Source organism: Lycium ferocissimum, chromosome 9, assembly GCF_029784015.1.
Source record: "Lycium ferocissimum isolate CSIRO_LF1 chromosome 9, AGI_CSIRO_Lferr_CH_V1, whole genome shotgun sequence".
NCBI lineage: Eukaryota > Viridiplantae > Streptophyta > Magnoliopsida > Solanales > Solanaceae > Lycium > Lycium ferocissimum.
Genome location: NC_081350.1, coordinates 60,073,320 through 60,089,514, shown reverse-complemented (window position 1 = coordinate 60,089,514; position 16,195 = coordinate 60,073,320). Strand labels below are relative to the sequence as shown.

At 34.5% G+C, this 16,195-nt stretch overlaps 1 protein-coding gene across 2 annotated transcripts; it reads right to left on the bottom strand.

Moving 5' to 3' along the window:
* Positions 1-3,309: 3,309 nt before the first annotated feature.
* Positions 3,310-15,772, bottom strand: LOC132031416 (high mobility group B protein 10-like). 2 transcript variants are annotated; one of them, XM_059421377.1, is made up of 6 exons: positions 15,482-15,772; positions 12,369-12,447; positions 5,001-5,163; positions 4,835-4,924; positions 4,278-4,639; positions 3,310-3,621 (listed from the first exon to the last, which is right to left on the bottom strand). In XM_059421377.1, the coding sequence occupies exons 1-6, from the start codon at positions 15,655-15,657 to the stop codon at positions 3,535-3,537; spliced, it is 957 nt and encodes a 318-aa protein (XP_059277360.1). In that variant the 5' UTR covers positions 15,658-15,772; the 3' UTR covers positions 3,310-3,534. The 2 variants fall into 2 exon arrangements, with proteins under 2 accessions (XP_059277360.1, XP_059277361.1); XM_059421378.1 differs by having other exon boundaries at positions 4,835-4,903; positions 15,482-15,770.
* Positions 15,773-16,195: the final 423 nt, after the last annotated feature.

Here is a 16,195-nt window from a genome sequence, read left to right as displayed (position 1 = left end):
ACAAAATTGAAAGCTCCCGAAGAGTTTATTTATTATTATTACATTCATCATATATCGTAATATACGAAGTTGTCATGATCGAAACGTAAGTTGTAGTAAACCCAAAGTTTATTTAAGTAAATAGCTATCATATTGAAGCTATAAATGATTGAAGGATTAAATATCTTCAAAATCATAGTGGGTAAGAAATATGTATGTGAAAGGTTACCCTCTTTATTCTCCAAATTGTACTACACAAATATAAGCATGATAAAATCACATGCAACAGTAAACCAGAAGTTTATTGTACAAAATAGAATTTATGTCATAGTAAATCAAAAGTTTACTAAAACAAATAGAACAAGGCATGGTAAACTTGAAGTTTACTAGTATAAATAATTTTATCAGTTGGCATGAGCAATTTGGCCATCCCGATTTAAAAATGATATGCAGATTGAGTATTCGACATAGAAGAACTAGAAGATTCTTCGAGAATTTATTTGTGTTGCTTGTTCTCATGATAAGTTGATTATACTAGCTAATGTTGGGATTGAATTCCCTAAATTCTGAAAGAATATAAAAGGTGAATATGGGCCCGTTCACCTGTTATGTGATATCTTAAATAGATGCATCAATGAGATGGTCACATGTGTGTTTATTATCAACCTGCTGTTTGACATTTACAAACTTAATTGCTCAAAATAATTGAGTTAAAATCATAATTTTCTGATTATATAATCAAGACAATCCATCTTGATAATGCTGGTTTATATCCAAGCTGGTTGGCGTTAAATGCCTCCAATAAATAGCTAAACTATTGTTTATGAGAACAAAGCTTCATGTGCTAGTCTGAGATATGACATATTGTATGCAACATCACTTGTATGCTTTAGACCAATAAATTATGATAAATTCTCCCCTCACAATTGGTTCAGGGTTAGAAACCAAAGATTTTCATCTAACAGTTTTTTATGTATGGTATATGATTAACTAATCTACCATGATGCACAAAGATGGATTCCCCAAAGAAGATGGGATATATGTTAGTTTTTCTAACATAAGGGGGGGAGAATAAGTAGCTAGGAAATATGTGAATTATGATTAGTATGATCCTCACTCAAAAAGTAATTCAAATTAAATGCTAGAAGCATTTGCTGACCCAAAACTAGTTTCATATTTCAGCTGCAAAATTCTCCTATTAATATTAATGTCCCTGAAGGACAAAGTATACAACATGCATGAAGCATGGTAGATCAATCGGTTCCAAATGAAATAATCCTTGAAAAGGGAGAGGAGCAAATGATCAAAATGGTCATAATGAGGAGGCAATGTGCTCTTGAAAAGCATAGGACATAACACTTCATGAAACCTTATGAGAGGTTTAGGTACCTAAAAATAATGAAAGTGATGAGATCTCAATAAGTTGTGTCACATTGCAAACCGATACAAATGATATATCGTCGATGATATCTTTGGTACAATATAGCGCAAGATTGTAAAAGATTGTGAGGATCTGAATTCTATGTCTATAACGCATGCTAACATAGACATTATTACCAAGTGAAATGACACATTTTGGTAAGCTTCAAGCTTATTGGACCAGCAGTCCAGATAACAGAAAATGTCACGCGTTTAAATATTAATGGATATTTTCACTTGACAAAAGTTATATGAATCAAGAATTTTAAATGCCTGAAGCATATATAGGTTCTAAAAATCTGTTCATAATTCTTATATGGATTAAATCAAGCAAGGTGAATGCGATTTTATCGTAATGAGTATTCATTGACTAAGGTTACACATGATTCTACTATCCTTATGTCTTTATGGGTGTAAATTGATTACTTGAATATTATTCGAACTCTTGAAGAGTTTCCACAAGCAACAGATTATCTGCTGAAAGAAGTTGAAATGAGAAACTTGCAGAATTCTTTGGTCCTGAAGTGCCATATCTTTATGTAATTGATGCATTTATATATTTTCTTATGACTATGAGGGATTACAGTCATACGATGTTGTTCTACATGACAGTCAAATCATATAAAGATAAGATTTGGTTATAAAGCAAGTCAGGAATGCACTTGGAGTGATTTCAATAATATTATATGCCGATACAACTCTATCCAAAGACTGAAGATGCAGCAGCATACACAGCCCAACTAAAGCTTGGATTCATAGAAGGACAAGGCATATTTCACCAAAGTTGTTCTTCACACGCGATCTCCAAAAGAATGGTGATATCAACGTGCAACAAATTGGTTCAAGTGATAATATAGTTGATTTTGTTCACCAAGTCTCTACCAACTGCAACTTTTAAGAAGATGGTGCACAAGATTGGAATGCGAAGATTCAAGTTTTGGATTGATGTTCTCATCAGGGAGAGACAATACGCACTGTACTGCTTTTCCCTAAACCAAGGTTTTGTCCTAAGTGGGTTTTCCTTGTAAGGTTTTTAATGAGGCAGCTAAAATGTGTATTATTAGAAATGTGTACTCTTTATCCTTCACTAGAATTTTTCCCACTGGGTTTTTTCTAGTAAGGTTTTAATGAGGCATATTATCTATCAAAATAGATATCCAAGAGGGAGTGTTAGATATTATCATATATTGTAGATGTCTGTCTTTAGGAGAAATATTAGGACTGGTAACTTTGGCACCAAGTCAATTTGCTCCTTTAAATAGAAATGTTCCCTTCATTGTATTTCATCCCCCAAGAGAAAAAAAATTTCTCATCTCTTCTCTACAATAATTTTCTTCTTGCTTTATTATTTTATAACAATAACTAAATTATGCACAATTTCCGAAAGAGGGGTTTGAAGAAAAGTATTTCTCTAAAGGTTACAGCATTCAACAAACGCACTCATAGTTTCTTCCAAAAACAAATCCAATTTGAGAGGCTCAACCTAGACAAAAACCCGAAAAGGTAAAAGAAACCATCTCCCAAAGTAATAATGGAGTAGTAAATAATACACCCTCCCTCCCAATTTACGTGAAAGTGTTAAGAGTACTATTTTGAGAGTCAAACTCTTTTTCTTTAACTATAATTTTCTCAAATCTTTTTTAAATATTTTCAACCATTAATTATATAGACTCGCAGTACTTCTCATGTAATTTTCATATATGTAAATCCTATTTCAAAATATTTGAATAAATTTCTAACCGAATTTATAGTTAAAATTAATTATTTTGACCCACATACTCTGGTCGCCTTCACAGAAATTGGATCAGAGGGAGTAGTAAAATCTGCTGTATTTCAGAAGGGTTGAAAGCAACTCTAGCGATGTTCTACGATGCGTGTAACTCAGAACTACCATGCAGAATATCCTCCAGATATAGAAACGCATTACTTAAAAGTGCAGAATATCTAACTTAAATGGTATTGTTAATTGGTCCAAAAGAAACAGACTCCAAGAAGAAAGTAAAAGAACAGTAAAAAAAGTAAAGAGCCAAATACTTCCACAAATTCATCAAAGTCAAATACCGCCTATGAAAACATCGACAATTTCCTAAAACAAGAAAGAAAGATGCGGAAACATAGATGTCGTGCAATATCAGCCTACTGCGGTTGTGCATTGGATGTCTTGTATTCCAGCATCTCAGCCCTGTATCTCTCCTTATCTCTCACACCCTTTTCCTGATAAACCTGAATTAAAAGCAACCCAGAGCCAAAATGAGTATGAGCTGAGATTTTCCTCAACAGCGTCAAATATATTTACCATGGACATTTTATTAACTCCAAAAGTTCTCTGTCATACTGAGGGCATATCCAGGAATGTCAATTTTGCTAATTTTGACTCTGCAGTAGCATTTGCGACCAAAGACGAGCATAAATTAACCCCCCCCCCCCCCCCCCCCCCCCCCAAAAAAAAAGGAACAATCAGGGCATGCTTAATGAAGCACCTTCCCTGGTTAATGTCTTTTTAATGAAAGAGGAACTTTTGACATTTGGAATCATAAAAGGCATCAGAATTACTCGGTGACAAGGAGGTTAAAACACATCACTACCTTTGCAACTATGCCTTCAAAATACAGTCGAACTACGATTCCCCTTCAAAGTCACACGAGAGAACAAGCAAATAAAAAGTTTATATACAAAGTTACTGTAAAATGACATTAGCAACATGTAAACTATCTCGTTGTAAAATATGAAATCCTCATTTCACCATTATCATTGTTCAGCAAAAGAAGGTTAGAGTACTGAAACCATTCCAGCCGGCAGATGCAGTTTGTGCCCATAAATATAAAGCATTATTAACATAAAAAAGTGAAAATTTAATGTGTCAAGCCACTTTATCCAACCTGTTTCTCGGCCTCTGTGAGTCGACTCCAGAGAAGCCCAATCCTTTTGCTGATAGCTCTCTCTTGCCCCTGATATGAAGGCTTCAGCCTGGCATAATGCTCAGCAAAGAAAAAATTATAACCACTTCGATTTGTCTTGGGTCGAGAGGGGTCCTTCAAAGCCAACTGGCGTCTTTTCCTAATCCGTTGGGAAGGCATAGCCGAAGTATTAATCTTCTGGAATTGTTGTGGTAATGCAGTTGTATGATATAGTACACCATTTAAATTCTCTGAGCCCAGCTTCACAGTGATTACATAACCGTAATCAAACTTTGCATCAATTGTTCCTACCAGTGAATTCCCAGCCTCCGGATTATAACTCACTGCAAGTTCCATGAACCATAAAATTGTATAGCAATTACACAAGCAACATATGAAAGCAAAGTTGCACAGCATCAAGTTTCAATACTTCTCTGTTGGAGCTCCTTTGAATTTTCAAACAAATAACAGGTTACGTGTTCAACATAAAAAGGAGTCAGGATCTCATAAAGAAAGTTAGTAAAAGACTGGAAGCACACCTGAACATTGATCTGTAGCAGCACTATCATTTTCAGCTGCAGAATCACTGACATTTCTATCTGTAGGATCTGAAAAAGATACAAAACAACCTTTCCAGTATTTATTTTACAACAAAAAACATTAGAACAACAGATATAGGTAACTGGTTGCAAAGTTTCAAGATACCAGCCGCAGAAACAGAAGGTTCTTCTTTCCGAAAGTAATAAACCTGCTCAAAATGATAAAGCATGGATAGATAGTACTTCCGCAAGACAAATGAAGCATTGGTGACAGAAGATGGAAATCTGAATATTCCTTTCACCTCTCCCCATTTTCGGTCTCTAATAACCTGTAGCAAGTTCACAAACAAAACTTGAGTGAATTACAAATCGCATTACACCAAAAATATTAAAGTTTGAGACAAAATTATTTTAGTCATGATAAAGGAAAAAAAAATAGGTTTCAGAATGTCAAACCAGCAATAAGTCACTGAATAAGGTTGGAGAAAATCAGCTGATGCGGTCCACGAGTGCTTGAACAAGAATAAATCAAAGGTAATACAAAAACCAAAATCACTAGGCGCATTGCATTACGGGCAAGTTGGACTTTAGAAAAGTGTCAATTCAGCATTTTTAATTCTTATTCAGGCAGTTGGCAAATATACAGTTTTATTACTAAGAACAAATGTTGTTTAGTTTTGAGGAATAAGGATGTTCAATCCCAGTATACAATCCACTATTACTTATATAGCGTTTGGTTTTCGGTATTAAGCTTATCATTACTAATATAAACCCCATATAACTGATGCAACATTTTTTATTTTATTTTTTGGGTCTCTGATATTAAGCTCTGCATTAGTACTAAACTCTGTACAAGTTATGCGGAGCTAAACATCAGAAGCAAAACACTGTATCACTAATACTGCTCTAACTTATGCGAGAAATTCTTGTATTATTTGATATGAGATATTAGCTTCGGACACGTGTTTCTAAACACACAGGACCTAACCTCTAGAAAAATAGGGGCCAATTGGGAATGCCCGTACCAAATCATAAAAGCGGTCAGACAAGGGGCATACAGACTCCAAAGACCAGACAACATGGAACTTCAAAGAAGTTGGAATGCCAGATAACTGAAATTATACTATTTCTGAGGTAACTGTTGATTTATATAAATTATTTATTTCCTGTCAACTCACATACCTTTGCACGTAATTCAAAGCACACAATGAGAAGTCCTATGCCGCCAAAAGAGACCAAGGCCCCACATCTTGGTGGTCTTATGGTTCCGAAATAAATGGTCAGACAACACACCTTATGACTAAACTTAAATTGGGGGACTCCCACTGTCCTACATACCCCAATAGGCGCGGATTTTCAAATACAAGGCAATACATGACCAGCTCCCATTAAACAAAATATTTTATTGAAGTGTTAATGTGTTGGAATTAACCCAAACTAACAATAAAAACTCAACTTGACTGTTTGGGAATTGATCTTAGCTGGATGGGATAGGGAGAAAATTCCCAAGCTCCAAAATCTCACTATTTCCCCCCACCTTGTAATCCCTTCTTTTATACTGTCCAGGTTGCGTGTGAGGGAAGCATGCGTCGCGACAGGTATCATGCGGCCCCCTCCAGGTTTTTCAGTCATCTCGGGCGGAGGACCTCCCAAGCCCCCGGGACTTTCTGCTTCTACTTGCTCGCCCTCGATTGTCTCTCGCGACTTAGCGCGGGAGTCGCAGCGACAGGTCCTGGACTTCTTTTGTTTCTTTCTTCCATTTCACTTCATTTGTCCAATGTTTCTGCTATCAACACTTTCCTACTCATACCTTGAATATTTTAACGTTCTTCAATCATTCTCCTACCCTTGTGTGGATCCCACAAACCTTGGGTTGCTTTAATAACTTTATTTCAGCCAAAATTAGCCCAAATAAGTTTAAAAAATTTAAAGGGCTTTACACTATTGCCACGATATTAAACTATAAAAATAACCAGAAAATTTTGAATTTTCATGGCAAACAAATTAAATCTTTTGCCACCGTAGATCACCTTGTGATGACAATATAAAGATAAAGAATTCTATATATTTCCTTTGTCGTAGTAAAAGAATAAGATTGTTTGCTATATTTCATGACCAAAGAGTTTTACCAATCTATCTACAACATAATGAAATTTTATAGTAATTAGTAATAGTCTTTAGCCACAAAATATGTAAAGTTTGTAGCTAACTTTTAGCGACGCCATTTCTTGCTACGATATTCTACAGAAGAAATCATTGTGGCTAAAGTGTTTAGCCACGAAAATTCATATTTAGCTACAATTTATTTTGTAGTTGTATATGCATTATTTTGCGCACGATGCTTGTTGATGGCATCAGGTGATGATCATATTCCTCCTTTATGGGCGCAACAAAAACTTTTACTCCTCCTGTCCCAATTTATGTGATACACTTTCCTTTTTAGTCTGCCCCAAAAAGAATGATACATTTCTATATTTAGAAAAAATTTAACTTTAAACTTCCCCTTTTACCCTTAATGAAAAGATTTACAGCCACACATATATCTATGACTTATTTAAACCATAAGTTTCAAAAGTCTTCCTTTCTTTCTTAAATCCGTGCCTAGTCAAACTATATCACATAATTGGGTGGGAGGGAGTACTTTTCTTTACATGGAGAATAGAATAGTTATATAGGAAATTCATAATTATATGTTTACGAATGGTAAAATAACATAAGCTAGTGTTTGTATGATTATAAAAGGGAAAAGCATTAAAATACTACCCTATTGGACTAGATATTATTTAGGTCTCATACCTTTTCCTACGCGTTGCACAACTAAAATATATCACAAACCTTTTTATCTATCAAAATATTGAAATATGATCCCAAAATGTTTTCTACGAATATACTAACATCTTTTATAGAACATATTTTCCATAGAAACCATTTTCTACCAAATGTGCCCTTGTCAAAAGTTAATTATTTGCACTTCCTAACTCCAAAAATAATCGTGCACTATGACATGTCAAATTCAATTTGAATTTTAGTAATTTTCAACTTTTTAAGAAAAAGTTTAAAAGAATTTCCTTAGAACCAGATTATGCTAATCAATTATTTAAAATTTGGACTATACTATCTTCAACCAACTTGAAACTTTTTAATTTGCCTACAGTGACAAGTCCTGTTAGGCATCTATAAAAGCTGCACACCTCTTCAAGTTTTATATATTCTACTCCAAAAGGAAGTGCATTTTTATGTTTGAGTATCAATATGGCTAGAAAAAGGCTTAGACATACAAGGGACTGTAGTGAAGATGTGAGAAACTCAATCTACATAGCACAGCAAGTTTATTTAAGAAAGCGGAAGAGGTTTCTACTCTATGTGATATAGAAGTGCCCATAATTATTTTTAGCCCGGAGAAAATCCAACCCATTACTTGGCAATCTAAAGGTCCAGATAAGGATGTATTAATGAGGTATTTAAGTTTTTCTGAGGCCGAAAGGCTTAAAAAGTTAGTCAAACATGAAACCTATCTTCTAGGAAAAATGAATGAGAAGGAAATAAAACTCCTCTTCAATGAACTTGTGGAGGAAAGGAGTATTTATGAACTTGATGCTAGACAAATTAAAGGTTTGTTAAAGTTATCTGCTTCTAAGATGGCTAAACTTAATGAAATAAAGCAAAAACTCAATCAACTTCCAAATCCTCCCTCCAATAACAAACATGTTATCCTACCAGCAAGTTTAATAGAAGAGAATGACCCGTGGTTTGTTGAGACTATGGCTACATTAGGGGGTGGAAGCGGTACAGAGCCTACACAACCGAAGGGCGATGAAACCAATGCTGAAGATGATGGACATTCCAAGGATCTCGATTGAGAATGTAATAAATATGTTGTTCGATAATTGTTTTTTCATGTTGCTTTTTTCGTAGTGTTCGTCTTAATTTGTGCATTTTTCTATCCTTTCGTATTATTGTACTTTTTATTTCAATTATTTATGAAGGCTACTCTGTTTTGTTGGAAAAATGAACTAATGTTGTCCAGTTGACCAAGTTATTTTGTTGCAAAATTTTGGACTATATTGAGTCTTTATTTTTAGCCATAAATATTCTCTGTCTCTTCAGTTTAGCAACTTGTTTTATTTGATACAAAAGGTATTTCATGTGCATGCTAAAATTTAGGAATTTTTACCCTACATAAAGGCGATATAGCAGCCAATTCAAGTCCATTTAAAGAAAAGCCTCAATCTTTATAAACTACCCGAAATAAATATTCTGGTCTCAACATTCACAATTTTTAGCCGATCTTTCTATTTTTATCTGCCATATCTCTTCTTCTTCCTCTGTTCTTCTCCTATCTTCTCTTCTTCTCTGGCCTTCTTCTCTTCTTCTCTTCTTCTCTGTGGGCCCCTGCATCTCCTCCACCATTCCATCTCTTCGAATGATTTAGGGACTGGACCGTTTGTCCATGATTTCAAATCATGAATTGAAATTACTGATTAAAAATCAGATTGATTTGACGTTGAAATTTTATTTGGACATGCAATTTGGATCTCAAAAATTGTACTGTTTCATATAAACAGGAAAATCTAACAATTTTTTAAAACCATCAAAACTTCCTCAATTCTTATACAACCTTTCCAAATGAGCAAACCATAGTGTTCATAAAGAAGGTATCGGAATATCTAAGGTGTCGCATTAATAAATTGCATATCTCATGTTCCTTTGATAAATAAATGCTTGAGATTACATGCTATTATAAACTTTCAAATACATATAATTTTACAAAGATCCACTGGTCCAATAAATCAACAATAGCAGTAACTAGTTATACTTTAATTAGATATAATCCTCCCACATGGTACAGACAATCTCTTTGAGCATGGTCCTTTTTTTTTTTTTTTTTTTTTTTTTTGCAAAATTTAAAATAATGGGTCTTTTGTTGCAAAATATAAACTTGTGGGTCAAGTTTTAAATTAAAAAAAAAAATTGAAATCACAAACTTGGAATTGAAATCCTAGCTTTTAGGTGAATATGGGATTTGAAATCAAAATTTCAATTTTTTTTTTTTTTTTTTTGACAATAAAATCAAAATTTCAAATTGAAGTTGAAGTATTGTTCAAATGTCATAAACAAACACTGATTTCAAATCAAAACATTAAATTTGAGCTCCAAATTGCATGGTCAAACCCCTATTTAGTGTTTGAAGTCGCTGGTAAAGGTTGCCCAAATCTGAAGTTACCACAGAGCTTTGATCGAGGTGGTGTGAGTCTTGTGGAGTTAGTGAATTTGAGTTGTTTGAAGGAGCTTTGCAGTAGTTTCACGCGGTGGAATTTCGTACGTTTGGATCGGCGATCATAGATGGTATTTCCACAGAAAATAGGAAGTTGTTAGTGGCCTCACGGAGCTGTGGTGGTTGTTCTAACCTTGGTAGTAACTTCAAGCAATTGTTAGTTGCTCGTTGAACTTGATATTTCCAATTGTGGAATCACAAATTTTGTCAAAAGTATACAATCAGTTAATCACTAATCAATCAGTGCATACTTGATGAATAATCGATATATAATTAGCGTATCTTAATTAGAATAGAAGAGCTTTTGAAGGATTGGAGTCGAGATTTCCCTAGTTAAGGAGTAGCCTCCGTTCCCTTATTTGCTTTTGGTGTACTCAGAAAGTTCCCTTTTGTATAGACGATTGGGTGGAGTTTGTAGAGAATCATATGTTTTTGTAGATGCTTGACCTTTTGGTATACCACTTGTATACGGCCGTTTTATGGCCCTTGTTTATGAATGAAATATATTTACTTTCATCATATCTCATCTTCCTTAGATTTTTTCTTGTTTTTTTAGCTTTTGAAAGAAATGTATAGATTAGATTATGGGGTCTTTGTGGGAGGACTGGTGGTGGTAGAAAGAGAAGGATTGGCAGTGATGGGATGTGAAGGGGCAGGCGTTCCCATGGAGGATTTCACTGATTGGGGGTTATTTTTTATGTTTAAAGTTAGTGAGTATAGTGGAGAAGAGACCCAGGGCATTAATTGGGCGTCGGCTAAAAAGCCATATTAACTATTAAGGCTAATGGTATTTTACAGCTATACCGATGTAACCCCATTGTGACAAAACAACTATAATCTAGAAGAATGATACTGATTTACATCACTAATTGATAGCAAGAATATGAAAGAAAAATACATGTATTAGCAATACGTGGATAAGAATATCTAAATATAAAAATGGCCAAAAAGCAGGTAATCAACACATAACGATCCTCATATTACCATTCACTATTATAATTTTATATTAATATTCAACGCATAACAATCCTTACCTGATTATTCCCCGCATTAACAAACCTTATATGATTATTTACCGCATAATAACTCTTATATTATAATCCCTACATGACTAAACCACAAACCAGATGACCCTAAAGGGTATTTTCTAATTTTGGCATCTCAGAGAAAGATGAAGTAATTCAGTTCTGTAAATGATCCTTTGAATCCTGTCTTAACAGATTGCATCAGTGTCCTTTTAATTGAACGTTAAAAGGTTGGTCTCTAACTCCAAAAGGTTTCTGAAGTGGTGATGAGTATGACCTTGATGGATAGGTGATTAATGCATGAATTTCAAGGTTCCAAACCCACTGAGTAAAACCCATCGGGACCAGTTGTACAGCCTAGGACAAGAGCCTATCTATGTGAATAGTTCAACGTCCTCATATTTGACCCCTTAGTCCAAAATCATGTCTTGCATATACTAGTTGTACTAGATCTATCATTAGTTGAAGATGAATGGCCAAATTTTGAAGAAAAAGCAATAGCTGATGACCCTTATGATGGAAGGTTGCATCTCTGATTTAGTTTTTCTCATCTTTTCTCCCCTTTATCCTCACTCCTCTAAAGCTACAATAAACAGCCGCTATTTGTAAGGTATCACCCAAGTTCAAACTAACTTTCCTTAACAATTTCCCACCTTATCACCAAAGTGATTTTAACAGTTTGTATAGCACTTACCAGGTCGCATCTGTGCATTCAAGACTTAACGTATTTAGGGTATGTTTTTTGATAAAATAGGGAAATTTTATTGAGGCAAGTACCAAGGAGATACCGGAATATACAGGAAGAAAATACAAATGCTCGTAACTTAGCATCAACCTTAAAGAGTCGATAGCTGTTTCGTATCTTTTATCCTAGTTTCGTACCCACAAGTAAAAGTTTTATATGCAAAGTGGAACATGTACTCGATAGTTGTTTCATATCTTCAAGTAACCTTCGGACTAGAATTTGACAGAGATAAGGCCGAAGGTTTCAAAGCCCATTATTATATTTTAAACATGATTTAGGACCTATGAGGCTATGACATCCAATGTAATCAGAAGGAAACAATTAGTTTCATGTGTCAACATGCTTACATTTTACTGTAGTTTCTTTCTTTTCTTTAATAAGGCATTTTACTGTAGTTCCATTTGAAGATTCTCTAACCAAAATTGAAAGACATTTTAATGTAAAAGCAAATATGTATATCACTGAAGCAAAATGTTTGTTTGTACATACCTTTTCTATTCCACCTCGAGATGTAACCTCAATAAAAAGACGGTGAAGATCTAGTGGTGTTCCTGCTACAAGAGGGATCCTGTCGGGAAAAGTTAGAATGACAGGAGGAAAGATCACACCGACGTCTTTTAGAAAAAAGATCACCACACTTGATCATTAACTTTCTGTATTAACTTTCTGTTTACTCTTTAAGCAATTAGCAAGTTTGACAAATCAAAGCAACCTCTTTAACATGAATCTGCAGTTCGATAAAGTCACAATTAATTCACTCCAACGCCAGCAATAGACTCTCAACAAGGTTACACACATGATATAAAATATCTTCTTTAAAAATATAATTAATCACAACAGATAAAATCATCATTACATGTACTTGTGGCAATTCTGAAGGGCAATGAACTGTCTCCAGTTTCATCATCTCTTCCTCAGATTTGCCCCAGAAGATTTTTTTTTTTTTTTTTTGGTGTGAGAAGTATCTTAGCCTCAGAAGATATAATATTCTTACTTCATCTTTCTAATTTTCTCCAAACATTACTATTTATCTACTCTTTTTTCTTGTATCCAAGAAGTTTACAATATCCTCCGTGCTTTAGTATACTTAATTTCAGAGCCAATAGTTGATGCATGCACATCTCATTAACACAGATGAAAGTGAGTGAACAAAAAATAATAACATTCCATCAAATACAGCGTAACCCCATTAGGTTCATATTTATAGTAAAATGAAGTCATTCAAGTCCCTAAAGATATTCAAGGTCAGTAGAGTATTTTGATAAAATATAAAGCAAAAATGTACTGCGTCACCACTATTCAAAGTATAGTTTCTATCTGTGGCAATTAAACTTTGCCGAAAACACAGCATCAACTGTATGGCACCAGCAGATGAACTTTCAAATCCTAACAAGATGGGAGGTGCACTCAATTGTTAACTGTTCAACTGAAAAAATGAGTTTGCAACTCATCAATATAAAACTATTAATTTCATGATGTGGGTCCAGCAGCATTTACTTGGCTTGAGAACTGAATGAAATACGGTTTAGCCTATTACCTTATTGGCATCCTAACAGATTACTCCCTAAGGAACGAATTATTTTGTCAGGCTAAGGAACAAAGAATAAGCATTGAGTTCTATGGTCAATAAGATGCAACTAAACTTTGACTCCGGTCATTTCACTCCAAAATGAGGACCTTTTTTTTTTTTTTTTTTTTTTTAAAAGTAACATTGGTATTTGATCAGTGCATAGGTTGCACTGGAACCATATTTACAGCAAAAGTGAGAAAGCGGATCCAAAACTCTGAAAATCTAACAAGAGCCTAGGATTTCAATTATGGATTCAATCTCCTCAAGGTAAATCTGTTTGCACCAAAAACAAAAAAGTTTGACGCAATTCAGTTTGATCTTTTGTACATCACTACTACTGTCTTCAAAGCACCTTGAATTTCTCTCTTTCCATATTGTCCACCAAATGCAAGCTGGGAAAATGAGAACTTTGTAACCTTACAAGATAGCAAAAGTTAATCTTTATTTACATTGGTTTGACTACCCTTTAATTAAAAAAATTTCTGTTTATTACGCTTATCATACAAGAATTAGTATAGACTATTTATTTATTATCCTTGCAGACCTACGTGTAAAGTGAACTTGCAGAAAATAATTCCACCTATGTATCTATTTATACATGCACTCCTCTACAAAATGCCCCACCTCGTGAAAGATAATACACCCACCTGCTAAAAGTGGGTCCTGGTAATATCCATGTTCAGCGACTGGAATGAGCAAAAATCTCACTTGCGGCCCTTAAGGACGAGCAAACACTCCGACCTGAGACGGGCCTATCTTATATCGAAAGGTTTTACTCACTATACAACCAGAACAAAACACAACCAGCTTCCTATTCTACCCTACTACTTTGTACCTCAAAAGAGATTCCACTTTATTGAGGCCTGTAGGAAATACAAGGAGTAAACTGTTCAACTCCTTTTTTCATTATACATTAAGGACCCAAAGGTGTGGCCTAGGAGTCAACGAAATGGGTTAAAAATCATGACGTCTTAGGTTCAAATTTCAGAAAAGACAAAAACGCTAGGTGATTTCTTTCTATCTGTCCTATGGTGGACAAGGTACTTGTTCCTGGTGGGAGGTGACATGAATCCCGTGGATAAAACGAGCTACGCACAAACTTGCCCGGACAACACGGTTATAAAAAACAAGATTACTCCCTCCGTCTCAAATTATTTGTCGTGTTTATTAAATATAGTTGTCTCAAATTATTTGTCGGTTTAGAAGTTCAAGGCACAATTAATTATTTTTTTCATTTTACCCTTAGTAGAATTTTGTCATTAATAGAGATGACACATAACTAAGAGTAAACATTTAATAGAGAGATTATAACTTAGACATAAATAAAGTTAAATTAGGTCAAATATTCCTCCTAATTAATACTATCTCCCATTCAAAATAAGTGCCCACCTAGCCTTTTTCACCCTTTAAGAAAATACTAACTCCCAGAAAAAAACAAGTATTTGACTAAACTAACCTTAATTAATAAGACTCTTGCATATTTATTGCCTTGAGTAAACAGGGGAAAATCTGAAAAAATAAATGTTAATTCCTTCTTGATTACGTAAGTGGACACTTATTTTGAATAAGAATAAAAAGGTTGAGTGGACACTTATTTCGAGCCGGAGGGAGTACTTAACAGGCTTGTAAAATCCCCTCCTAATTAATACTCCCTCCGTTTCAAAATATTTGTCTGGTTTTAACTTGGCAAAGAGTTTAAGAGAGTAAAGCAGACTTTTGAATTTTGTGGTTGTTAACTAAAGATATGTAGGATGTACCAAAATGCCTAAACTTATTATTTGGAAAGATTGGAATTAAAGAGTAAAAGGAAAGAGGCATCAAGTAAGACAAACGTTTTGAAAAGTAGGGAGTATTTTTTTCAAGTGGTGTGTAAAATAAAAAAGCGACACGTAATTTGAGACGAAGGGATTATACATTAAGGAAAAAGAACACGAAAAAAATAAAAACGGAAACAAGGCACATAAAATCTGAACACATTGAAAAACGAAAAAGCTAAGTAAATGAAATTGTAAAATTAGTAAAAGAGACTAACTGGAAATTGGAAGATAAGGATGCAGAGAATTGCTGAAGTTTGTTCCAAAAAAGTTGTGAATTTTGAAGAATTTCTTGGTATTCAGCTTCGGGTTTAGGGTAAGAGAGAGGCCCTGTTGGGTAGCCTTGCGACTGTGATTGTTCCTCGTTAGGAGTGGGAGCTGCATTGTTGGACATATTTTCTTGCTTGCTGTGAGTACATTAGAATTTTAATGACGAACTATATGCTCATCCTCGGTATTATCAGCTCAGTCTTCTTTTAGGTTTTACTGCAAAATACAACCGGAAAAAAAAAAAAGGTTTGGGGGAATAATTAGTTCCCTATGTACTTTCTGGTACTTTTTATAAACGGAAAAGGGCCAAAATTACCCCTGAACTTTGAAAAATAGTTCATTCATATCCTTCGTTATATTTTAGGGTCAATTATATACTTACCCGTTATCTTTTATGGGGTCAATTATACTTTTATGTCTAACAATTACATACACGTGGCATCATCGACCCTTCAAAATTATTTTCCCCTCAAACAATTTTTTACCCACTAAAATAACCCAACCCGCCCCGACCCATTTTTTTTCCAGCCAAAGTGATACGGACCCAACCCATTACCCCTTGGCTAGAAAAAAAAATCGGGTCGGGTTGGGTTATTTAGTGGGTAAAAAATTATTTGAGGAAATAATTTTGAAGAATGGGATGATGCTATGTGAAATTGTTA

Excerpts from the sequence above, each read along its gene's own strand:
- LOC132031416 (XM_059421377.1), bottom strand. The coding sequence starts at position 15,657 with ATGTCCAACAATGCAGCTCCCACTCCTAACGAGGAACAATCACAGTCG. Across the intron at positions 12,448-15,481 it reads TCCTTATCTTCCAATTTCCA|GATCCCTCTTGTAGCAGGAA; the intron begins GTTAGTCTCTTT and ends TTTTCCCGACAG. Across the intron at positions 5,164-12,368 it reads CTCGAGGTGGAATAGAAAAG|GTTATTAGAGACCGAAAATG; the intron begins GTATGTACAAAC and ends AACTTGCTACAG.